Source organism: Apodemus sylvaticus, chromosome 1, assembly GCF_947179515.1.
Source record: "Apodemus sylvaticus chromosome 1, mApoSyl1.1, whole genome shotgun sequence".
Lineage (NCBI taxonomy): Eukaryota > Metazoa > Chordata > Mammalia > Rodentia > Muridae > Apodemus > Apodemus sylvaticus.
The window spans coordinates 203,677,544-203,703,540 of NC_067472.1; the positions used below are offsets into that span (position 1 = coordinate 203,677,544).

General features: G+C 38.2%; 1 protein-coding gene across 9 annotated transcripts in view; it reads left to right on the top strand.

Annotated features, from left to right (window-relative positions):
* LOC127676075 (zinc finger protein basonuclin-2-like) overlaps nt 1-18,499 on the top strand; it is a 577,904-nt gene extending 559,405 nt beyond the window's left edge. For 8 of the 9 annotated variants that reach the window (XR_007975680.1, XR_007975679.1, XM_052172020.1 and 5 more), the window contains 2 exons: nt 11,145-11,303; nt 18,248-18,499. Coding sequence is in view for 7 of the 9 variants with exons in the window: in XM_052172020.1 (XP_052027980.1) it covers nt 11,145-11,303; nt 18,248-18,424 (336 nt within the window). In the remaining 2 variants the exon portion in view is untranslated. The remainder of the gene's footprint in view (nt 1-11,144; nt 11,304-18,247) is intronic. The other variant, XM_052172051.1, reaches the window with a different exon arrangement.
* Nucleotides 18,500-25,997: the final 7,498 nt, after the last annotated feature.

A 25,997-nucleotide genomic window follows, 5' to 3' on the forward strand; every position in this document is an offset into this window, starting at 1 on the left:
GTCTATGCCTTGCATCTCAGAGATGGAACCTGACGGAGTAGTCAGCATTGCAAAGGTCACCCTAAAGCTATTGGCAGGATGTACTGTTTGTTGCTGAGCGATGACAATGCTACTGTAGCAGTTAACTCGATGTATTAGGCTGTGTGGCTTTCCCAGAATACTAAACTGTCGTCTTTAGTTCTTCTAAACACCTGATAGAATTCCCATTCACAAGCTGTCTCAAGTGCGGTTTTTCAAGGAATCTTAATGATATTAAAATACCAGTGCTTTGGCCACAGGGTGGATAATTTATGCAGAGCATTTATCTAGTGTGTTGTTTTGCTTTTGTGAAAATACTTTTAAATTATTCTCATTTCTTAAAGTTTTCTTGTGTCTGAAAATTCTGATGTTTCAGCAAACTTGAAAATTCACATTTTTAAAATACTTATTTCCAGTTTGTCTTCTAGTATACTCGGTCTTCCAGGCTTTGCTTTTTGTAAGAAGAAAAATTTTAAGAAGCATTATTTTTTAAAAATCATTCCTCACAAATATCAAATGGAGAAATTACATTTTCAATATTAGATTTTTTTTACTTTATACATAGTATACATAGTATAATAAGTAACTGTCATCTGTCTTTGTATGTCATTAAATTTAGCAATGTGCTCTCTAAAATGCTTAAATTATAACCAGAATTTACAAAGAATTCCATGATCAGTCTACTTTGGAGGAGCTGCAGGTGAAACAGCTTTGGTTTGCATGCTTTAACTGACCTTGTGGTTCACATCTACTGAAATAATTTCTATCCACAGATGACATCTTTACCTTGGCTCTTGTCTCAAAGTGAGTAAAGATATAAAGCGCTGAGGTGCCTGTGACACCATTCATTACTTTTACATATGCATCTACATTTGAGACCGATTATTTTCTCAAATGTTTGATTAGCCAGGTCGGCTTCCATTCCATCTATTCACATCATATTGGGCAAGTCATGTAGACATTTAAAGTTACTTCTTTAGTGTCAAAATAAGGGGGTGAAGACTTGGGAAATACCTTAAATTAACTTCTGAATCCTGGTTATAACAGATTTCTCAGGCCTTTGTTCCATTCACCTAGTCTGGGGTCTCTTACGGAGCTAGACACACATCACAAGAGAATTCTTTTTCCCACTGTTAAATAATTTTTGTTGCAGCAACTTAACAATGAAGGGAATGAAGCCAAAGTTTTTCAAATAGAATGGCTAGCACTGAATTCAGGCACTAGATAACATTTGAAAACAGACACAGTTTACTTTGTGTATTCTCTGTGACCTGGATGTTGAAGGAAATTTTCTGTATATAGGTATACTTATCTCATGTTTACAATCACTGCTTTTTTTCCTAGTTGACCCATTCTCCAGACCTTTAAAAAATGTTTTAAGTGGATGTAAATTCCATTTTAATTAGGCTCGTTCAATCTAATACTGCAACTAGCCCGGAATGGAAAAAACCATGCTTAATACAACCCAAATCAAGCATATCCAGATAATTCCCCTGATCTTTGTAACAGTCCGTTCCCCACCTCCACAATTAAATGACCCTGTTAGTTTCAGACTCAACAAGACATTTAAGGTACATTTTAAAAAAATGATCATCTTTTCCCCAATTTTTTTTTTTTTTACTATTTCTCTTACCCTTGCCATACAGCTGACACTGGTATAAGAGAAAGATTGCGGGGAGGGGAAGAGGAGGCAGCCCTGTTCAAATCCTGTCACGTAGCACTAATTCATCTGCTCTCATTAGAGGGAGCGAGGGACAGCAGTGATGGCCAAGAGCTGCACTCCACACATGACACGCACACAGATTGGGGAATAGAAAATTGCTTTCTCAGGAAGCCCAGCCAATTAAGGACTTGACCATATTGAATGTCAAGTGTTAATTTAGGTTTTTCTTCATTTTCCCAGTAGTAATGTGGGTCCTGTGATGAGCAAATACATGTCAAGTAAAAGTTGATTGCATGAAGGACCCGGGTATTATATGTCACTGACAAGTCACCAATGTACTGATGTCTTTTAACCCCTTAGGTGAGCATGGTGGGGGAGGGGAAGAGGAGAAGGGGATTATGGTACCATAATGATAAGAATTGGTAGTAGTTCGGATGGACAGACAGGAATGGTAATTGATACAAACAAACAAACAAAAAAACAAAAATCCTGGAAATTAGCTAATCTTGTTTCATGGATAAAAACAGTGGCTCTTCAAAAGCTTGCGCAAGGGGACCCCCCCCCCCACATACACACACACTCTCACACAATGCACGCTAACACACATGTATGTGATACTTCGTCACTGCACATGTGCTGTCTAGAGTAGAAAATTTCCTACGATTTTGGTGAAAAAAGGAATATAATACACTCTCTGGTCCGTCTTGATTTAGGAAATTTATCATTACTTACCACCTTTGAAGTAAATAAAAATTAATTAAGCAAGCATATTACTTAGGATAGTTTGGCTCCCTCAGGTATACAATCTCTGGCTTTGTACTTTTTTTTTACTTTCTAATCAGTGTTCATTTAAAAATAACTGTGCATTACTGTTATAGGAAAGACCCTAGAAGAAGGTTTGTTTTCTCTGGTCTCTGTAAGATGATATTTAGCCAATAGAAGATGGAGGAAAGTCCATCACTGGCCTTCACTTCCTTTTTGTGCCCCTTGGTGGAAGGGAAAAGAGTGCAGCTTCAGGGAATGAGACACTTTTTACCTTTTTCTAGTAACAGTTGAAGGTTGTCCTTCAAGTGTAGCATCTCATTTCCATTTGTCAGCATTCATTTGCATATGAATATCCTCAAAAGAAAAGAAAGTCTGCTTCTGTTGCAGTTGTACAATAGCAAATAAAAATACCCCTGTAGCTTCAAACACTGCTGTGTGTAGGGCAGTGTGAGCAGAAATCTTAAAAGTCAAAGCAGTTACAATGTAGTAACTCTGAAAATATGTAGCCACACTTTTGCGCCTACCCTTGAAGACAAGATCTTAAAACACTTTCATGAAGTGTACCCTTTGCCATTTAAAATTGTAAACAGACTTACCTTTGCATACTGACAGTGCTTATTATACCTTGAGAAAGTAAAAATCACATAACACGTGGATTTAGGCAGCATAAATTACTAACAGTTTTTCTGTGTGTCAGGACAGAAGCTGCCATGTCATATTGCAAGTTACAGTATATATATTTATAATATCCATCTTAGGAATTCAGTCTTTCATAGAGCAAGTTCTCCTTAAGAAATAAAAGTCTCTTCTGGGTAGATTCTCTCCTCCCTGTTTCAAAACTGACCAGATAGGATGAGGTTGGTCCTTCCTGCACATCTGTTCTGATAAGAGCCATCTATGGAATTCTGGTGGCATCGAAGAGCACTGTTTAATTATGGGCTCTTTTGTCAGCAGCTTCTCTTCCTCTGGGTGTCCTGAGAGACTTAAGGAGGTTTCCCTAAAGTAAATTCTGATGATGGCAGCTCAGGTTGCTGATTCAAGTTATTCTCTTCTGTGTCACTTGTGACAGATGGCACCTAATGCAATCAACCACTGACTGGGAGAGCCCTTTCCTTGGTTGCTTTAGTAACTGGACCACGAGTTTCTTCCCCTCCTCCCCTTCTCCCCTCCTCCCCCTCCTCCCCTCCCTTCCCCCCTCCTCCCCTCCCCTCTCCCCTCTTCCCCTTCCCCCTCCTCTCCTCCTTCCAGTATCTTCCTTCAGGAGCCCACTCTCCCTTGCAATCCTCACCAAGACTTGAGCCAAAGGGGGGTGGGGGGAGGAAGAGTGGTGTACCCAGAACAGGCCTTTCCTAACCCTCCCTTTCCCAATGGTGACAGCAGAGTCAGCCTCCCTTTGCGTGTGTTTTTGATAAATTTAAGAAGTCAAATCGCTGACACAGATAGATAATCCAAGTGTATAGGGTGAAGAGTTATAAATTAACACATTATTCCCTCTTAATGTGAAATACTTGAGAATGCATTTTCTCAGTCCCTTGACATCTACCCAGTGAGGGCTTTCATTGTACTTTTCAAGTGGCATTGATTTGTTAAAGCGCTGAATTAGCATCTCAGGCCAGCTGCCCCTTCTACCCTAGCATCGAGGGGCTTCAGTCCCTCCTGTCTCCCCCAGGCACCCGTTTGTATTTCAGCCCCCTCCTTTCCTACCTGATTCTTCCACTTCTCTACTCATCCTTTCTTGCTCTCAACTCTACTGTCCTTTACTGCTTGCCTTTCTTCCTGACTGGTCCTGTCCAGTAGCAACTCTTCAGATTTCTTTCCTTTCTCTTTGTCCAGACCTCTTTCCCTTCCTCTGAGACTTTCCTACATCCCGAGTAAAACTTGTTCTCCTCTCTCTCTCTCTCTCTCTCTCTCTCTCTCTCTCTCTCTCTCTCTCTCTCTCTCTGTCTCTTTCTGTGTCTCTGTCTCTTTCTCTCTGTCTCTGTCTCTCTCTCTCTCTCTCTCTCTCTCTCTCTCTCTCTCTCTCTCTCTGTGTGTGTGTGTGTGTGTGTGTGTTTAACCAGTGAAGCCTTAAAGAAATTACAACAATATGTGTGTTTGTTTGAAAACTAATGTGTGCTCTTTGTAGTAGAAACCCATGAAAAAAATCTCATCTATTTTGTTTTCTAGAATTCAAAGATACTGTTGGAGTTCTGGGCTCAAGTCTTTAAATGTCATTTAATGTGGTAAACTCTTCTAATTTGAACAAAATGGAAATTAGCAATGGTTACCAAGTTTTTAATCATTTCTAATGTCCTTGCTAAAACAATTCTACAAAATTTCTTGATGTCTTTAAACTGTTTACATTAAGGGGGGAGAGAGAGACAGAGAGAGACAGAGAGAGAGAGGAGATGCATGTGTGTGCAAACGGGAGAGGTCCATATATCTAGTGTCATCCTCAAGTCTCTCCTCTATTGAACCCATAGCTGACCTATTCTGTTTGACTGGTTGGCCAATAAGCTACAGGGATTTTCTGTTCTCTGCCTTCCCAGTGCTAGGTTTATTGACATACTGTGTACAGCTTTTTAATGTGCCTGCTGAGACACCAAACTCAGGTTCCTCCTGTTTGTGTGTCAAGAGCTGTACCAACTAAGGTTTCCTTCCTGCTTGCTGAGTGAACTTTTAATGTAACTTATTTTTTTTCCTGGTTCCATGTTATTCTAATTATACTTGCTTTTATCATCAATACATTTGCAGGAAGAAGAAGTTTCATTTTGATATTTGTAGCAATCTGATTTTCTTAAATGTAATGTAGTGAATAGATAATAAAATTGGTCAGAAACTTGTTTGAAAATAAGATGGCTTTTACCCCTTCATTTACTGGTATGCCCCAAATTCTAGAGTAATTCAGAAGTTATATGTGGGTGTTACTGAAGAGAGTGACAGGTGTCTCTTGTACAGATTCACAGACTTGGTGCCGTTTCATTCTTTAGATATTGGTCCCTGTACTAGTAAGATGGCCCAGCAGATAAAGGCACTTGCCACCAAGCCTAGTGACCTGTGTTTAATCCTCAGGGGGTACATTGTAGTAAAGGGGAACTGCTCTTACAACTTGTACTTTGATGGCCAGGTCACTCCTATGCTTGGTGGGAACACACATGTGCATCCAGTAAGTAAAGGGAAATATATTTTAGCTATTGGTCTAAAACACATTGGAATCTGTGTTGATTAATTTGATGTAAGCAGAAAAGTATGCTTGCTGAGGTGTACACAGATATGATCTTCTGCAGTTTTAATCTTATGGCTTCATATTGCTCTGTCTTCAGTTTTAGTAGGCTTCAAATTGATGACATCATAACTAGAATTTGAATTTATGGATAAATCAAATGCCTTGAAAAAAATCAAGTGTCGTTATTACTGTATTTTATAGAATCTAAGCTGGTAGTTTGACTCACTGTTTATATTTTGAAGTGGGAATAGTTTATGTAAATATAACATTTTCTTCTCTGTTGGATTGATTTTCCTCCTTTCCAATATGATTTTTTTTTTTCATTTTAAAAGAAGTTAATTGTTGTCCTCCTCTGTGGACTTGGCAGGCCTAGCTCCGGCAAAGGGATTAAAATGACTTTTCAAAGCACAATACTGTCTGTGTAAAGGGGGAGAAACTGTCTTTTAACTAGGGCTTATACTAATTCCAGCTACTAAGGAGACAGAAATTACACTAGAGTAGACCATTTGGCTTTGTCTTCTATGTGCATGTTAAGTTGCTTTGAGATCATCATTTAGTATTTGAGGGTATTCTTTTAAAGGAGTGAGATGTTCTTCATTTGTTACTGCAAAGGGGCGTGGCTTCATTGCCAGGGATAGACAGTGCCTTCTACAGGGATAATTCTGCTCACCTGGATGCAAGGTGGGGTCAGAACAAGGGGGACTCACATCCCTTCAGATCTGCAACTACAAGAGAAAGGAGGAAGATGACAAAGTAACAGGATTTAAAGTGACAATGTTACCCAAGAAAGCAACAAGGGTGCTCAAAGGGGGAATTAAAGAAAGATAGGAAAAACTTGTTCTGAGAGCCATACCCCAGTGGTTAAAATGGTGGTAGGGGTAGTAAGAAGAATGTTCGGGAAAATTGATGATTTGTATGTGCAAAATTATAGCCTGTGGTAACATTGCTGTGATTTATTCTAAATATGTGTTGATTTTTAAAAACTGGGATGCACACTGGGGCTAGAACAAGTTTAAAGTTTCGGGATGTGGCTCACTGGTGAAGCCTTGGATGTCTGAGACCTTAGTTTTCATGCTCAGACCTGAAATGAGCACCCGTGTGCATGGGCAAATGTTGAACACGATTTTATTCTTATTGGCGTATGCATTCTCCCATGCTGATGATTGAACTCAGGGTTTGCCAGGGTTGGATGCCTCTGCTGCACCCCCAGCCCACTGCATTCGACTTAAACTTCTCATTAGATGCAGGCCTGCCGTGTCTTGTTTCTTTGCTTTTTGTTTACATTGCTTGCATTCTCTTTCAAAGTGAGGTGTCAAGAAATTCAGTTTAAATCCAGTATAGTTACTTCTTTTGTTGTGATAATGCTTTGGCTATGTGAAATGGTTAACTGCATGTTTTAGAAATTTCTCCACCTTTGAATTTTTCTTCTAAAATTGTCAGGAGATGCCAGAATTTTTTCTGTTTTGAAATTTGTAAGTTTAAATTAAATGTCACTTAAATGTGAAAGAACTGGCACCTTTGATAAGTAGTCCCCAAAGCAAATGGTGGTGTCAGTAATCATAACCTAATTATGAATGCAAAGTGAAGTTTGTTTTAAAAAAAGTACAAAACAAAATAGGAAAGTGAGCCCCACAGCATCTCACGGCTTTATCAACCCTGGAGAAAGCCTCCTTTCTGCGAAGCCACAGAGCCTTGAATGGTAGCAGTGGTAATAAGAGAGGATGCTGGCATCTGCCCAAGGATGGCTCCACAAATGGCCTGCTCAGTGTGTGGCTGTACAGAAGTTCCAGGTTGACACATGCCTCCCAAGCCAGTCACAATGCAGGAGGTCAGGAGTCATGTTCAAGGGCAGGTTGTTTCTGGATAAGACTGAGGAAGCAGATGCTGCCTCTCTAGGCTCAGTGTGTGGGTCTGTGTACTCCTTTCCCGTCAAAGCTGGCCCAGCGTGGCCAAAAAGTGGTTCCTTGGCAGGGTTTAATGGCAGGATGATGTAGTCTGTTGTGACTAGTGCATTCCTTTCAGGTTAAACTAGGGAAATGGCATTGTGTTAAAATTCCAAGTCGCAAGAATGTTTTGTTGCCACAGTGCATTTAGCCCTCCAGGGGAGTGTGTGTGGCAGAGGTGGGGTTGGGGGTGGGGTGACTTGGAGACTCAGGAACTATCAGAAGAACACTTCCCTTGGAAAAATTTACCCATCAGCATGAAGCTGATTTGCTGTGATGGTCACTTAGAAGGGTTTCACTTTTTTTTCTTAAACTGTGGCTGTTTAAAGTCTTGTAGTCCAGACAATTAGCAGCTGAAGAAAATATGACAAGACACACACAGAGAGGCCGGCCAATAGAGAGGAGGGATGAGCCAGAAAGGAGCTGAGCTGCCTTGTGTAAACTGCCCAAGCAGGGCCCCCCTCCCTGGCCCCCTCTCTGTCCCCTTCTCCCCAGGCTGTTTTGCTGTCTGCCTGAAGGCCAGCGGGACTGATCTGTTAACCTTGCACCACTGACTGGGAGGCTTCTGCAGCCCATGGTACTGTCTGTTACCATTACCACTCCCCCATTCCTTCTCCTCCCTCCCCATAACTGCTTCTCTATAACAGCGGTTTATATTAGTCAGAGGGATACAATTTTGGAATGCAGAAGGTCTGAGTTAAAACAAATTTAAGTATGTGTTCGATTGTTGTCCCCCCACCCCAACACTCGGGCTTTTAGAAGGGCTATCCTAAGACATTCTAATTGAATTCTAGCTAGACTTTTCTATTGTGATTTAAAACCAGGAATTCTAGAATTTGAGCAGTTTAAACAGGGAAGTTATCGGGCTTGGGGTCTCTGGAAGGAATAGTGCTGTGAAACCATTTGTGGAGCCTCAGGTTTAGGATACCTCTGAGTTTGCACTGCCCCTCCTATGCTCCTCACAAGGAGTACCTCAACCTTCTTTATCATTTCAAACAGTTTGACTTCACTTGTAATTGTGTACATTACAAATAGCACTCTGGACTGTTTCATGATCTGATTCAGGTTCATTTGTAAGAGATTAAAATGTGCACTATGGAACAGTTTTCTCTTGCACTCTACCTTTGTAAAGCATCTGTGTTTCTAATCGATCCCCTGTGAAGAGGAAAACTCTATCTTAAGAGAAGACATAATTTGAGCTGTAGTTTGAACTGCTTGTTTCTCTACATTTCCAGTGTTAAGACAGTTCCAGAGTATAACAGAAATTTAACATGAATATTGTACAAAAAAAATGAGGCCCGAGTAAGCCAGTGTGCTCTATTTATGTAGAATTTTAAGGGCATGATTTGTACATTTTTATAAAATGATTTTGTCAAAATAGACCTCCAGAGTTTAATCTGATTAGTGGTGTTTGTATGATGGTTTCTTCTTTTTAAACAGATACATTGACATTGTTTATGGGAAGTCTTAAACCAGCAAGCAATCAACTTTACAACAAAATCAGGATTTATATGTGGACTGATGCTTCAGATTTAAGACATATTCATAAACGAACCGTCTTCCCTAAGCTCATGGTGATGCCCACAGACTTGTCTCCTTTCACTCTGCATAGTCAGTTGTTGCTCAGGTGTTGCTGGAGTTTGGGTGACTCTGGTTCCCAGGTGGGGATTTTAAAACGGGGTTTTTAAAAAGAATGTTTCTGGTATTTGCTTTCTTTCTTTCTTTTTTATTATTTCTTATAACCAGTTTTAAAGTTGTTTTTTTTTCTCTAGGAAGTGAAAATAAAAGTGTCAAATAATCTTACATATATATTTATTTTATCTGGAAATACAGTTGATAATCCTATACCTATATGCATAGCTTTCAAGGCAAACCCAGAAATTACTTTGTATACCAGAAGTATGGGCCATATACAACAAATTATCCAATGTCTTATCAAGGAATGTCATCATTAGAAATTTTATAATACTGATCACTTATTTTCTGTGTATTTGTGGTGAAGCATAAGGCATGCAAACTATGAAATGGGAGGGTCATGCAAGAACTAAGTGAGATCAATTACAACAAATAATGATTTCCCTGTATTAGATTCAGAGAAACCAGAAGGCAATATGGATATAACATTACAAACCTTGTCAAACTACTCTTGCACCAATAAAAAAACAAGTATTTTATAAATTTCCACCCATTGTTTGTTTGGACAGAATGCTGCCTTCTCCTGTACTTGTGAGTTTCATTTTGGGTTTCTACAACTGACCTATATCACATAGATTCTGGGTACCTTTCTTCTAAGTGAATTATTTTATCAAACTGATGAATGTACAGATAACCTATTCATGAGGGTAAGATCCTTTTAAAACATATATAAATCCCACTGAAGTTTGAGTCTTCTGATTTAAAGAAAAAGGAAAAAAATGATACAGTATTCCCATGATTTGAACTGATTTCAGAAAAGACCCAAACTCACCAGTTTTTAGAATGAAATGAATCTTTGGAAGTGCCCTATTGATTTTCCAACTGTCAATATCTTCAGCAGTGTTTTGACTCCATAATACTCTTGATTGTACTTTAATATAATTGCCTCTGAGATTACTAAATCTTATAATTTAAAACATTTATAGACATTTATTTGATATTATCAATTAATTAGATATACACATTGTTGTTTGCTATATATTGATCTTTTTATGCTACTGGACTATATAAAATTGGCACCTAATATGGTTTAGTCTATTTTAAATATGCTACTAGATTTCCATTGGAAATATTCTTTCACTGTCCAGGATCTATTTTAGCACTATGCCTGTGCCAGGAATTTATTGTGCATGTTAACAAGTTATCATGTTAGACACATGAGAATTACTGCCCATTCCCTAGGTTTATTAGAGTATAAGTTACTGTCATCAATGCCTGTACTCATGTAGTCAATTGAAATGAGAGAAAATGTGGAGTAAATCTGTGTTTGCTCATCACTTCTACAGAATGAAACCACTGGAGAACGATTGACATTTGCTTGGGTTCTTAAATGCGACAGCATCTTTCGATGTAGACACTGGAAAATAACAAGTCACAGATGAAGGAAATAAAACTGTCAGTACTATAGTGCATAAAGAAAGCTTTCTTAAAATCACAAATGTTAGGATTCATAATAGAGGCCATGACAGACAGGAAGTAAAAGAGAAATTTGTTCTGTGAAAGAAAACTATCCCAATAGTAACTTGGAATGGCATGCTTGGGAAAGATATTCATAGGAGAAAAGAAAAAGTAAGAGAACACTGACCACCAAAATGCTTTGGTGAACAGAAGTGTGATTCAGTCTTGAAGATTAATTAATTCCAAGAAACATTGATGTTTCAAAGTTGGAAAAAATCAATAGGGAATAAAATATATTTGGAAGCTAAAATAGAAAAAAAGTGAAATGTCTTCTTCATTCCTTTCAGTTGTAGCTATGCGTCCATTATTGCCATAGCTCTGGTTTACTTTAAAAGACACATTTGTACTTCAGGTGTTTGGATCTGAAATAACCGAAGTTTGTCCTTATCCCACACAGGATATGTTATCCCTAATTGCGGGAAGGGGCCAAAGTTCATATCAAATATTCCGATTCATACCAGAAAAATCACACTGGTCCCTGAGTGATAAGATTTACACTGAACTACATATTAACTGTAGTGAAGAATCTGTGCTCACAGTAGCTTCCGTTTTAAAGGTAAGAACAATTTTTGCATCACCAACATTCAGCATCACTCTAGAGACATGCTTTTTTACCTTGAGATTGCCTGATGATGATAGTTTTCTTGAACTATGGACACATGACCTCTGAATAAGAGGCATGTTAAGTAAAATTCTCATAAGCTCAAAGATTAATCACCAAGACACAGGTGAACACCTTCTCTTGGAAGTTAACTTCCTTATATATTGGAAGGGATTGTTTTGGCATTGCAAATGTTTCCAGAGATTTACACTCTGTGATCTGAAAGACCTTTATAACTGTACCATGTCAATTAATAGCAAAACAAGAAAAATAGTGCTAAAAATGTGTTTTACAAAATCTATGCCTTAAATCATACTTAACAAAAAAACCTATTCCTCATAAATAAACAGTACAAAATAGCTGGTCCATCACACACTACAATAAGTTTTGAAAGAGTTGAGTGTTGCCCTCTGTCCAGTAGATAAACTTAATTCTTTTCCTTCTCTACCAAAAAAAATAAAGCAGCACTTTTACATTAGTGAGATATTGCCATTTTAACCCCATGTCAAATAATGAAGAATTAGCCTTCCTACTTCTAAATAGTCTACCAAGCTTAAGTTACCAGTGGGCAGCAGTAACTCTGGAGCAAATATCACTGTTTTATTTTTATTTGGGCCATGATCTGAGTTTGCCTCTCAGTAGATTATAGAGCTATGGTCCCAAACATCAAAAGAAAAGATAATGCTCTGAGAATAGGCATGGTTAATAATATTAGGCAAAGTTACTGATGTGATCCATCCTTGGCCCTGGAGCTTTCAAAGTGTGTCTGGCTCTCATTGCCAGAAACCTGGGACCACCTCATGGGGAGGAAAGTGAAGATCAGTAACTGGAGGTGGCCATGAGTTTTCACAGCAATTTAAAGGTACAGGAACACCTGGGAACCTTTCATTTGTCTGATTTGTAATCCTTGGTACAACATGAAAGTTAATTGTGGTATTTCATGAGCAAAGACACTTTCCTGTCCTCAAACTTGCTGCTGCTTACAATTAATTAAATAGCTGATTATTTCTACATTTTAACGAATGGAAGTGAAATTGTAAGACCTTCTCACATGTAAAGCAGGGTGTTGAATAAGAAAGTTCACCACATTCCAAGTGTGCCTGTATGCAGAGGTATACTTGTATATTACAACGTTACACTCTGTGATCAGAAAGACAAATTGACCCAATTATACAACAGGAAGGAGGTATTTTCTGTCCCTGCGATTGTTTAATTGTTGCTTATTTACAGAAAGAACACTTACAATTTTTATATGTTTGTTTTGTTGGTTTTATATAGTTACTGTTTCTTTTTTCCTTTATTTAGCTGTTATTAGTATTATTTCACATTTATTTATGTATGTATTTATTTATTTTACATCTTGAATGCTGACCTCTACCTCCTCACCTGTTACAGAGTCTTTTCCCTTCTCCCCTGAGTGGGTTAGGGATCCCATGTGTTATCCTTGCACCCCGACACATCAACTCTCTTCAGGGTTAGCACATTTGCTCCTACTGAGGCCAGTTGGTGAAGAACTTCCACAGACAGCCAAAAGCTTTAGGAATCACCCCTGTATTTGACTTTGTTGGTCTTCCTGTAGACTCCCAATCTTCACCAGTGCCCTGAATCCCTTCCCTAACTGTTCCATAATAGTCAAAGTGCTCTATTCAGTGTTTGCCTGTGGGTCTGTTTATCAATTTTAGTCAGCTGCTGGGTGAAGCCTCTCAGAGAGCAGTTATAAAAGGATCTTTTCAGGATGGCCCACAGAGAAGCTGGCCTCCTTTGAAACAGACAGACCTTCAGGCTCTGAATTGGAGTGCAGTTCTCTGATTGCAGGTAGTAGTGTGGACTGGAAACCAGGAAAAGCACTTAGAACAGACAGTAGGGTTATTTCACTGATAATGCAGCCAGAACTCTGCATCTTTGATTCTAGTTTTAGGTAAGAACACATGGGCTTCTGCCTGTAGTTTCCACCTTAGAGGCAAGTTTCCAGTTGGTGATAGGCTGATAATATCTTAAGGAAGTAGGGTCTCAACCAGTTGTTCTTAGCCTTCCTAATTGTCTGAAATCATGCTGTGATCATCCATAACCATGACATCATTTTGATGTCATTTCATAACTGAAATTTTACTACTATTATGGAGTATTATGCATACTCTATGGAATATCGATATACAGATATGTGACCCCCAAAAGTATTGTGGCACACAAGTTGAGAATCACTGGACTAAACTGCTATTTTTAAACAGAAATGTTTCTCAAATACTTTCTAAAATGTACATTGATCATTAATTTTCTTGTGATTTTCCTCATTAAAAAGGATTTCATTAGAAATAGTTAAGGAAGCTTGCTTTCTTCTGATTTATATGAAAATTGGCTTAGTGTCCTTAATGACCAATCTCTGCTTAGAAATTTTTCTGCTATACAAAGGTATTGATACAGTAAACACTTGGGGAACTGCACATAGTTAGAATCAATGTATTTTCAAGGTACATTGGTTTGTATTTACAGGATTATAAACTGGACCAATGTCCCATGCCAAGAGGTATCCTTTGCTCAGACATGTATATTCACTTTATAAACCGGTGCATTTCTCAAGCAAGAGTGTTGTACCGTGTCTGTAATCCCACCACTTGAGGGTCTTCTACATTATAACTGTCATGGTTTGGAAGACAGAGCATGCTACACAGTTGTGTGCAGGTCAGACTAAAGTATTGGTTTGAATTCCTGTGTGAGACAAATTAAAAGAAGTCACAAAGGGAGACAACTTTGGAGATAGAAAACCTTGAGAAGAAATCAGGGGTCATAGATGCAAATATAAACAACAGAATACAAGAGATGGAAGAAAGAATCTCAGATGCCGAAGATACCATAGAAACCATTGACTCAACTGTCAAAGAAAATGCAAAATGCACTCTGAAGCTAATAGAAAAGAAACTGGGGAAGACCCTTGAGGACATCGGTACAGGGAGAAAATTTCTGAACAGAACACCAATAGCGTATGCTCTAAGATCAAGAATTGACAAATGGGAACTCATAAAATTACAAAGTTTCTGTACGGCAAAGGACACCATCAAAAGGACAAATCGGCAACCAACAAATTGGGAAAAGATCTTCACCAATCCTACATCAGATAGAGGGCTGATATCCAATATATATGAAGAACTCAAGAGGTTAGACTCCAGAAAACCAAACAACCCTATTAAAAGATGGGGTACAGAGTTAAACAAAGAATTCTCACCTGAAGAACTTCGAATGGCGGAGAAGCATCTTAAAAAATGCTCAACTTCATTAGTCATTAGGGAAATGCAAATCAAAACAACCCTGAGATTTCATTTTACACCAGTCAGAATGGCTAAGATTAAAAATTCAGGAGACAGCAGGTGTTGGAGAGGGTGTGGAGAAAAAGGAACACTCCTCCACTGCTGGTGGGGTTGCAAATTGGTACAACCACTCCGGAAATCAGTCTGGCGGTTCCTCAGAAAACTGGGCACCTCACTTCCAGAAGATCCTGCTATACCACTCCTGGGCATATACCCAGAGGATTCCCCACCATGTAATAAGGATACATGCTCTACTATGTTCATAGCAGCCCTATTTATAATTGCCAGATGCTGGAAAGAACCCAGGTATCCCTCAACAGAAGAGTGGATGCAAAAAATGTGGTATATCTACACAATGGAGTACTATTCAGCCATTAGAAACAATGAATTCATGAAATTCTTAGGCAAATGGATGGAGCTAGAGAATATCATACTAAGTGAGGTAACCCAGACTCAAAAGGTGAATCATGGTATGCACTCACTAATAAGTGGATATTAACCTAGAAAACTGGAATACCCCAAACATAATCCATACATCAAATGAGGTACAAGAAGAAAGGAGGAGTGGCCCCTTGTTCTGGAAAGACTCAGTGAAGCAGTATAGGACAAAACCAGAACGGGGAAGTGGGAAGGGGTGGGTGGTAGGACAGGGGGAGAGAAGGGGGCTTATGGGACTTTCGGGGAGTGGGGGGCTAGAAAAGGGGAAGTCATTTGAAATGTAAATAAAAAATATATCGAATAAAAAAAATAAAAAAGAAAAAAAAAAGAAAACCTCTACAAGGAATCACTTAGACACCTACACCTTATCTGTCCGCGTAGCCCCTCATGTGCTGTGGGATCCAACTTGCTGAACTCATGATTTGGGAGTGACCTCCCAAAATAGGTAAGGGGATATGATTATTCCCTTTGGTAACAAAGTCTTCATTGTGATCCAGGAATTGGGAATGTCTCAGAAAGGTCACTGAATTAAAGGACAAACTAGGATTGCATTCTTTTGGAGTTGGAGTGTCTGTTATATAATATAATTTGTGTTCTTTTAGCACTCGCTCTTACTTCTGCAAAATAGAATCATGTATGTTTGAATTATTTCAGGTACAGTATAATGTACCTCAGTCTTTTTTTCTGTAGCTCTTAATTTTACTATGAAGCTGTATGCATTGATATTTTTATTACTTTCATTATTTGCTTTATATCCTGATTGCAGTACCCTCCTCTAAGTCCCATCCTCAAAACCCCTTCTTCTATCAGTTTAATTTTAATTTAAAACTTTACTTAATTTATATTTAATTTTTAATTTTGGGTGGAAGTTTCCAGGGGAAAGAGTAGATGTGGTCAGACTAGAAAAGGAGTGTTACTGGGTGGCATGATGTGAAATTCACAGAGAATCAATAAATACCATATGTTTTGAAAAGGAAAAAAGTTAGACAACCCAAAAAAGACAATAACAAAAGAAGAAAAGAAAGCTAGAATTCTCTTTAACAACTAGCTTCCAGAAATAAGGTCCACAGGAAGAAAGTCATACTAGTATTACTCAAAAAAGAGGAAGATAGGCCAAGAAATAGGTTCCTCAATTTAGAAAGTGTCTTAATTTATTACTGTTGCTATGATAAAACACTGATGAAAAGCAACTTACAGAGGACAGGTTAACACTTCACGATATACTCCTTGTTACAGTTAACTACTGAGGAATGTCAGGGCCCAAACTGAAGCAATGCAGGAATCTAGAGGAAAGAACTGAAGCAGAGGCTGTGTAGGAGTGCTGCCTCATGTCCTGCACCTCATACCTTTCTTTATCTCAATATAACTCAAGGGTGGCACCATCCTGCAGATCTTGTCCTTACAAACTCCATTGTTAATCAGGACAATATCCCACAGACTTCCCTAGACAATCGGCCAATCTGGTGTTGCAGTTTCTCAACTAAAATTCCTCTTCTCACCAACTTGTCTTAGTCATTTTTCTATTGCTTTAAAAGCACCGAGATTAAAGCAGCTCATAGAATGAAATACTTATTTGGGAATTAGATATCCAGAGAGATTAATGTCCTTCAAAGTCATGACAGAGGAGCATAGCTGCAGGAAGGTAGGACAACCAACAGGAAGCAGAGAGCTGGTGGCTCTCATCTTAGGCAGCAAACACGAAGCACAGAGAGTACACTGCAAATGGCACCTGCCTTCTGTGACCTTAAATTCTAATCAATGACAAACCTCCTATGAGAAAGCCAAGCCACTCCAACCACCCAAAAGTTGTCACAAAGATGGTGTCATATATTGTGATGCCTGCAGTTACACGGCCATCCCATTCAAAGCTTCAAAATAAAACTTTGCCTCTGTCCCCAAACCCCTGCAAAAAAATCACCAATTCAAGAAACCTTGGAAGTCATTGCTGTGATTCACCAGTCATTATGGCAGCATATCAGTTCTGAAATGTTACATTGCTTTAGTAGTTTCCCCATTCTTTGCAATATATATGAAATTTTAACTAGGTTAAGTTAGTTGCAAAGAACTTAGAGTCTCCATTTCAGACATAGACTTCATTTCACAGTTTCATATCTACTTGTAGTTACTGCTACTTTCCTGATTTTTTTGGATATCATTTTTTTATTGATTTCAATTTTTTAAAGTATGTGAAATGACAAGACAATCTTTTTTTGGCCTTGTGGTGTTACAGAAATCTATCATACATATCATGATTGACAACTGTGTAGATATATTTGGATAGAATAACAATATCGTTGTGACCATAACCAAAAGAGGTCAGATGACATAAAGACATCAGTAAATACTGCTGGTAAGTCACCTGTTATGATAAAAAAACATGAATGGCCACAGTGGGAAACCACAGATACTCATACTACAGAAGTAAAGATTTCATCTGATGCTCCTCAGGTGGAAGGTAGTACAAGTTAAGAGAACTTTTAATTAGTTATCAGAGGGAACGAACAATAATATCATTCCTTGATTTCATAAATGTGTAAATATCAGAACAGCATTTTAGCATATCATGGTATTAAAGCATTGGAAAATATTTTAAACAACCCTTAAATTATGTAACTATATGTATATATACATAGGTAAGCATACAGACACACATACATACATACATACATACATGTATGTATGACAAGGAAATTCTTTTTTAAAACCCTGTAAGAATTCCAGAATATTACCTGCTATATTTCTATCCTTTTCTTCCCATGGTCCATAAGTCATGTAGAATAACTTAGATATGAAATTATTTTTTAAAAAGTTCACTTAGAAACAATTATTTGATATAAAAATGCACTAAACTTACTACAAGATTAAACCATGTGCCAGCAAGCTGTGCTATCCTTGTACAAAAACAATGATGTTTGAGAGATGATCTTGCCAAATGCCTAGCATTTGGTATAAATATTAATTTGCATGGGATCCACTACAACACATATGTGAGAATCTTAACCTGCAATATTATTCAAATTCAGATATAGTGTTAACTCAAGTAATTCTTTGTGTAGATTCTTTGTTCATAAAATATACTGAAAAACTAGTCTTATTTGTAATGGGGTGAATCTATCATCTGAGAATGTTTGTACAATGAAATTTTTATGTTTCCTTTAGCAGGGGAAAATGAAACAACTTCAACATATATCTTTTCACAATGGAAATTTCCTCATGACTGAAGAAGTTGCTGGTCATTTTATTTCAATGTTCCCTTCTATCTCCCTCTTAACCATAGCAGAAGAGATTATTACGAGAAACAACTTCAGTTTTATATTTAACCATATTGTTACATAGTTTCACTCACTATATTTATTTTATGTGTGTATTACACATTCTTATCTATTAATATTAATAAATGGTACTAAATTATGTTATTGCTTGGACTCCAATTTGTCTGATTCATGATTCTCCATAGTCTTTGGAAAATGGCATTTTCAGTATTCTCCTTCACCTCTGTTATTTAGGCACCTGTATTCCTGTGACAGATCCATGTTAGTATTTGTTTCTTCCAAAGTTCCAAAAATGGGCATTCTATGTACTGCTCAATAAATGAAAGGTAGGGATTTATCTGCGCAAATTCTTCCATATTGTCACTATAAAATACTCCCCATGGCTAAGTGTCAACTATTTAATTGTACAATAAAATCAGACTCACTCCTGTGCATTGGAGCAACACTTTTTAAAAAAATAAAAATATTCCTATTTCTGTGAAATGGTACTCTAGAAAATTGTTTACATTAGGAAAAATAGCTCATTATTTGAGGGCTCAAGATATCATCAAACAGCACTTGTGATGTCAGGAGGTTGTAACTAGTGAAATCCTTCACCTAGTTGAGAAGCAGAGGATGATGAATATTCATATTCAGTAAGCTTCTTCCTTTTATACATTCGAAGAACCATGAAAGGAATTGTAGAACCCAGTTACACTGTTAGTTTGTCCATATCAGTTACTTAAGCAGAGACATTAATACATTATATATATCCTGAGTTTTGCAAGCAAATGGATGAAATTAGAAAATATCATCTTGAGTGAGGTAACTCAGACACAAAATGACACACATGGTATGTAATCAGTAATAAGTGGATATTAACAAAAAAGACAAAGAAATACAGAATACCAAGGATACAGTCCACAGAACTCAAGAAGTTAAACAAGCTGAAGGTGAGGATGGCTCAGTACCACCAGAGTAAGAAGAAAGCAATCACAAGGGGGTAGGGAAAGAACTGGGAGGGAAAGTGGACAGATGGGAGCTTGGGTGGGGGGGAGGGGATCCTGGTCTGTTATTGGGTGACAGAAAAGGACTGAAGCCCTGAGGGCCAGCAGAAAAAAATGGTAACAGGCAACCTCAGGAAGTAGGATGTTGTGGGGGGAGCTTGCAGAATGTACCAGAGACATGGGAGGTGAGAGGCTTTCAGGACTCAAAGGGCAGGACCTCAGATGAAATCCCTACAGTAGAGAGAGGTACCTTATAGAGCCTGCCTCCAGCAAGAAGACAGGGCATCAAGTGAGGGATAGGGTTGCCATCCCACAGACAAACTCTGACCCACAATTGTTCCTGTCTGAAAGAACTGCAGGGATGGACATGAAGAGGAGACTGAGGAAAAGAAGGACCAGGGACAGGCCCAAAGTGGGATCCAGCTCAAGTGGAGGCCCCAAGGCCTGACACTATCCTGAGGCTATGGAGATTTAAGAATAAGGGTGCCATCATGACTGGCCTCCGAAAGACCCAATAAGCAGCTGAAAGAGTCAGATGCAGATATTTGCACCCAACCAATGGACAGAAGCTGCTGACTCCCATGGCTGAATTAGAGGAAAGTTAGAAGAATGAGAACAGGAGGGCGACCCAGTAGGAGAAAAAGCACTCTCAATTAACTTAGACCCCGAGGTCTCTCAAAACACTAAACCACCAACCAACCAGGCAACATACACCAGCTGATATGAGGCTCCCCACACTTGTACAGCAGAGGACAGCTGGGTCTGGTTTCAGTCAGAGAAGGTGCGCCTAACACTCAAGAGACTGGCTGCCCCAGGGGATTTAGAGATCTGGTGGGATGGAGCGGGGGTGTGGTGAGGGTGTTAGGCACATCCTTGTGGAGACTGGGGTTGGGGGGGAGGAGGTATGTGAAGTGGAACAGTCAGAGTGCAGATGATGAGAATAAAATCTGGAGTGCAAAAATAGATAGATATTCTATCTATTTTCTTAGGAACCACCAGACTGATTTCCAGAGTGGTTGTAGCAGCTTGCAACCCCACCAGCAGTGGAGGACTGTTCCTCTTTCTCCACATCCTTGCCAACACCTGTTGTCTCCTGAGTTTTTAATCTTAGCCATTCTGACTGGTGTGAGATGAAATCTCAGGGTTGTTTTGATTTACATTTCACTAATGACTAATGCTGTTGAACATTTCTTAAGGTGCTTCTCAGCCATTCAAAGTTCTTCAGGTAAAAATTCTTTGTTAAGCTCTGTACCCCATTTTAATAGGGTTATTTGGCTCTCTGGAGTCTAGCTTCTTGAGTTCTTTGTATATATTGGATATTAGCCCTCTGGGCTCAAAGCCAGGGCTTGAGCAGAGAAACAGGAACAAAGAAATGCATTACCTTGCCACCAGAGAAACCTCAGAGGGAGGACCCAGCTGTAGTTTTCCTTCTCCCAAGTGCAAAATGTGTAAAGTGTAAACAGAAAATAAACTTGCAGTTTTAATTGAATCATCCTCCTGCCCCCCAGTGTCCAGGGATAGACAAGTGTAGACACAATCCTGGCTTTTCTATTGCCGACCTGCTTGTCCAACATAAGGAATGGGGTGAATCAAGAAGGGACCAGCTTCCTTTCCTTATAGCTCTAGGGTAGTACTTGGAGTCATTCATTCCCACAGCTGCCAGTGTCCCCAAATCTAATTCACTAATTGATCAGAGAAGTCGTTCACTCCTCAGCCTGACTTAAGACTAAGAAACACCATCTATCTGTTGATTATGTGGCATACATATACTATTTATATAAATATATCTCTATGTAAAAAAAAAAAAAAGTCAGGCATTGTTCTAATCAGCCTTTATATGTGACGTTGTTTTTCTTCATAGCTTTTACTATTTTGATTCCTCTGTTTTTACTTCCCTTTAAGCATCTTAAAAAATGCTCAACTTCATTAGTCATTAGGGAAATGCAAATCAAAACAACCCTGAGATTTCATCTTACACCAGTCAGAATGGCTAAGATTAAAAATTCAGGAGACAGCAGGTGTTGGAGAGGGTGTGGAGAAAGAGGAACACTCCTCCACTGCTGGTGGAGTTGCAAATTGGTACAACCACTCGGGAAATCAGTCTGGCGGTTCCTCAGAAAACTGGGCACCTCACTTCCAGAAGATCCTGCTATACCACTCCTGGGCATATACCCAGAGGATTCCCCACCATGTAATAAGGATACATGCTCTACTATGTTCATAGCAGCCCTATTTATAATAGCCAGATGCTGGAAAGAACCCAGGTATCCCTCAACAGAAGAGTGGATGCAAAAAAATGTGGTATATCTACACAATGGAGTACTATTCAGCCATTAGAAGCAATGAATTCATGAAATTCTTAGGCAAATGGATGGAGCTAGGAAACATCATACTAAGTGAGGTAACCCAGACTCAAAAGGTGAATCATGGTATGTACTCACTAATAAGTGGTTATTAACCTAGAAAACTGGAATACCCAAAACATAATCCACACATCAAATGAGGTACAAGAAGAAAAGTGGAGTGGCCCCTGGTTCTGGAAAGACTCAGTGAAACAGTATTCGGCAAAACCAGAACGGGGAAGTGGGAAGGGGTGGGTGGGAGGACAGGGGAAGAGAAGGGGACTTACGTGACTTTCGGAGAGTGGGGGGCTAGAAAAGGGGAAATCATTTGAAATGTAAATAAATTATATCAAATAAAAAAAAAAGAAACACCATCCATCTGTTGATTATGTGGCACATATATACTATTTATATAAATATTTCTCTATGTAAAAAAAAGTCAGGCATTGTTCTAATCAGCCTTTATATGTGACATTGTTGTTTTTTTTCATAGCTTTTACTATTTTGATTCCTCTGCACATGTAATATTTGAGTATTACGTGTCTACTTGATGTTCTGTATGCTTTTAATACTTTCACAGGTATCTCTTATTTTGGGGAATCTGTTTTCTGACAAATCATATACAAACAGTTAATTCATTGTATTCAATAGAGTCAGTAAACACTAAGACTAATCTAAGGTCCCTAGGTTTTAGTCTTGAGAGTCCCTCCTCTCAGGTCTCTGATACATTCTAGAGGTTCCCCTGAACTTCCAACTTCCCAAGGTTGCCTGTTTGCATTCTTTTTGCTGGCAATCAGCATCTCATTTCCTCTTTCCTGGTTCCCCTCCCTGAAAGTCACACAAGCCCTCTTCCCTCCTCCTGTTCACCAATCAAACCCCTCCTGCTTCCCTGTCCTGGTATCCCCTACACTGCTGCATTGAGCTTTGCCAGGACCAGGGGCCACTCATTCTTTCTTCTTGGACATCATTTCATATGTGAATTGTGTCTTGGGTATTCCAAGCTTCTGGGCTATATCCATTTATCAGTGAGTGCATACCATGTGGGTTCTTTGGTGACTGGGTTACCTCACTTAGGGTGATATTTTCCAGTTCCATCTTTTTGCCTAAGAATTTCATGAATTCATTGTTTTAATAGCTGAGTTGTATTCCATAGTGTAATTAGACCACATTTTCTGTATCCATAGTTCCATTGAGGGACATCTATGTTCTTTCCAGATTCTGTCTATTACAAATGAGGCTGCTACGAACATAATGGGACATGTGTCCTTATTACATGCTGGTGAATCCTCAGGGTATATGCCAAGTAGTGGTAGCCTTCTCAACAAATGGTGCTGGTTCAACTGGAGGTCAGCATGCAGAAGAATGCAAATTGATCCATTCTTATCCCCTTGTACTAAGCTTAAGTCAAGTGAATCAAGAGCCCCCACATAAAACCAGACAGACGGAAACTAATAGAAAAGAAACTGGGGAAGAGCCTTGAGCACATGGGCACAGGGGAAAATTTCCTGAACAGAACACTTACAGCTTATTCTGTAAGATGAAGAATTGACAAATAGGAATTCATAAATGTACAGTTTCTGTAAGGCAAAGGACAGTGTCAATTGCACAAAATGGCAACCAACAAATTGGGAAAACATCTTTAACAACCTTACATTCAACAGAGGACTAATATCCAATATATACAAAGAAATCAAGAAGTTAGACTCCAGAGAGCCAAATATCCCAATTAAAAAGTAGGATACAAAGTTAAACAAAGAATTCTTACCTGAGGAATATCAAAAGGCTGAGAAGGACCTAAAGAAATGTTCAACATCCTTAGTCATCAGGGAAATTCAAATCAAAACAACGCTGAGATTTCCCTTCACCCCAGTCAGAATGGCTAAGATCAAAAACTCAGGAGACAGCAGGTGCTGGGGAGGATGTGGAGAAAGGAACACTCCACCATTGCTGGTGGGATTGCAAGCTGGTACAATCACTCTGGAAATCAGTCTGGTGGTTCCTCAGAAAACAGGGCATAATTCCTCCTCTCCTTGAACAGGTATTATTACTGATGTCTATCTATCTATCTATCTGTCTATCTATCTATCTATCTCTCTATTTACCTATATATATATCATCTATCATGTCACACATATTTTTATGAAAATATGCTATTTAATAAAAATTCCTATGTTTCAATGATGGTTAAAAGATTACAATTTTAAAGCCTATATATAGGTAAATAGAGATAGATAGATATATCATCTATAAAGTCACAAATATTTTTTATAAAATATGTTATTTAATAAAAATTCCTATGTTTCAATTGATGGTTAAAAGAATACAATTTTAAAGCCAAATGACTTAAGGACATGAAATGCACTTGTCACTCTGTCAGTTATAGATGAGCCTTTGAATCTTGACATCACAATGGTCTGTCACCCTGGCTACTAAATAATCCTCAGACTTCAGTGGTTGGCTTACCAACTGCAGTCTTCAGTTTGGTGTTTAGTGCCAAGAAGGAAAGTGATCATTTCACATCCATTGATTGGTTCTCGATTCCAGGCTGCACTGTAAATGTATGTATATAATAACTAATTTGATTCTTATGATAGTCTAATGGAATCAGGAAGTGTTCTATCTTGATTCTCCAGATCTAGAAAACTAGCTTTTAACTTGGCAGTGTCTTCATGGAAAGTTACACAGTAGCAATATTCAGTACCAGTTCCCTAAAGAAACAAAGTTATTAAGGAGTGCTATGCTTTTTGTTTCCAGGAGAATGCTTTCTATAAGTCTTCAAAAATTACCTACCATGAACATAAGACAGTAGTATTTTCTAGACTATCAAATTTGTTTTTACCCATTAAAACACAAACTTTTCTTGTAAACTGGTCAAACTTCAACCTAAAATTTATGAATGCTTCCGTTTTCCCCAAATTGTTATTTTTTTCCTAAATACATTGTGTTTTTTAAAAAGTTTAAAAGATTTAATGTTAATTCATAAAAAGGAATCATCTTCCACATATGTTCATTTACTTTTAATATTTAATATCATGAAACTGAATTGGTATTATTTTTGTAAAATTTCTTTACATTATTGTTTGATGTGTGTGATGATAACCATTGACTGCTGTTCCTCCCGACTCCTCTAATCTCACGGCTCACAAATGCTTTCTACATAAAAGCTGGTGTCTATCTACATATTCTTTGAACAATATGTCATATGTTTTGAACAGTTTGATATTCACATAATATGTTTTAATATTTAAATTATATGAGCAGGGTAGAGTAATGAATTACCGAAAGAGTAGCTCTCAGTATATATATGGTTGTGAAAATATGTGATTCCTTACAAAGATGTATGGCTCAAATTTAAAGCCACTAAGTGTAAGGGAAAGAAATGCATGTGCCTTTTTGTCCGTTGTCATGGCCCTTAGAATACTGACATCACAATGGTTCTTCATCCTGACTGCTACAGAATCCTCGGACTTCAGTAGCTTGACTACCAACCTTAGGCACCAGTTTGCTATTCAGGACTAGAAAGGCAAAATTCGAGTTTATTCAAAGGTTCTCCCTTCCAGGCCTCACCAAAAAGGTATTTTTTTTATAAGTAATTTGTTTCTCATGATAGCTTAATCATATCAGGAAGTGTTCTCTCTTTATTCCTCTAGATCATATGAACTAACTCTCAACTCAGTAGTGGTTTCTTGAAAAGGTAGACATTCAAGCCATATTCGGTACCAATCTTCTATAGAAACAACATTATTATATGAAGGGAGGTATGCTTTAAGCATACAGGAGAACAATTTCTGTAAATCTTACCAAAAAAAAGTGTCCAGGTTATGCTTGAGTATTGTTTTATATGCAACCCAATTGTTTTAACCACCATGACTACAAATATTTTTAAAAAGAATTGGTCATTCTTTTTTGTAGACCCTAAACCTAAGAACTCCCTGGTTTTCTTCAAATTGTTATAGTTACAACACATATTGTGTTCTTTGGAATATATTTCTGAATATTTGAACATTAATTCTAATTAGACAGGAACTACTTTCCAGACATGTTAATTTCCTTTCAGTATGTCCATCACAAAATTTAGTTGCTGTTATTTTGTAACATATCTTTACATTAGTGTTTGAAGTATGCGATGACAACCATTGGCTGCTGTTCCTCATGACTTTGAATCTCATGGGTCTTATAGGCTTTCCACATAAATGTTGGTGTCTCTCTACATATTCTTTGAAAGACGTCATATGTTTTGGCGAGAATTATAGTCACTAAATATATAATTTTAATATTTGTATTGTATGAGCAGGGTAGAGAAAAGAAA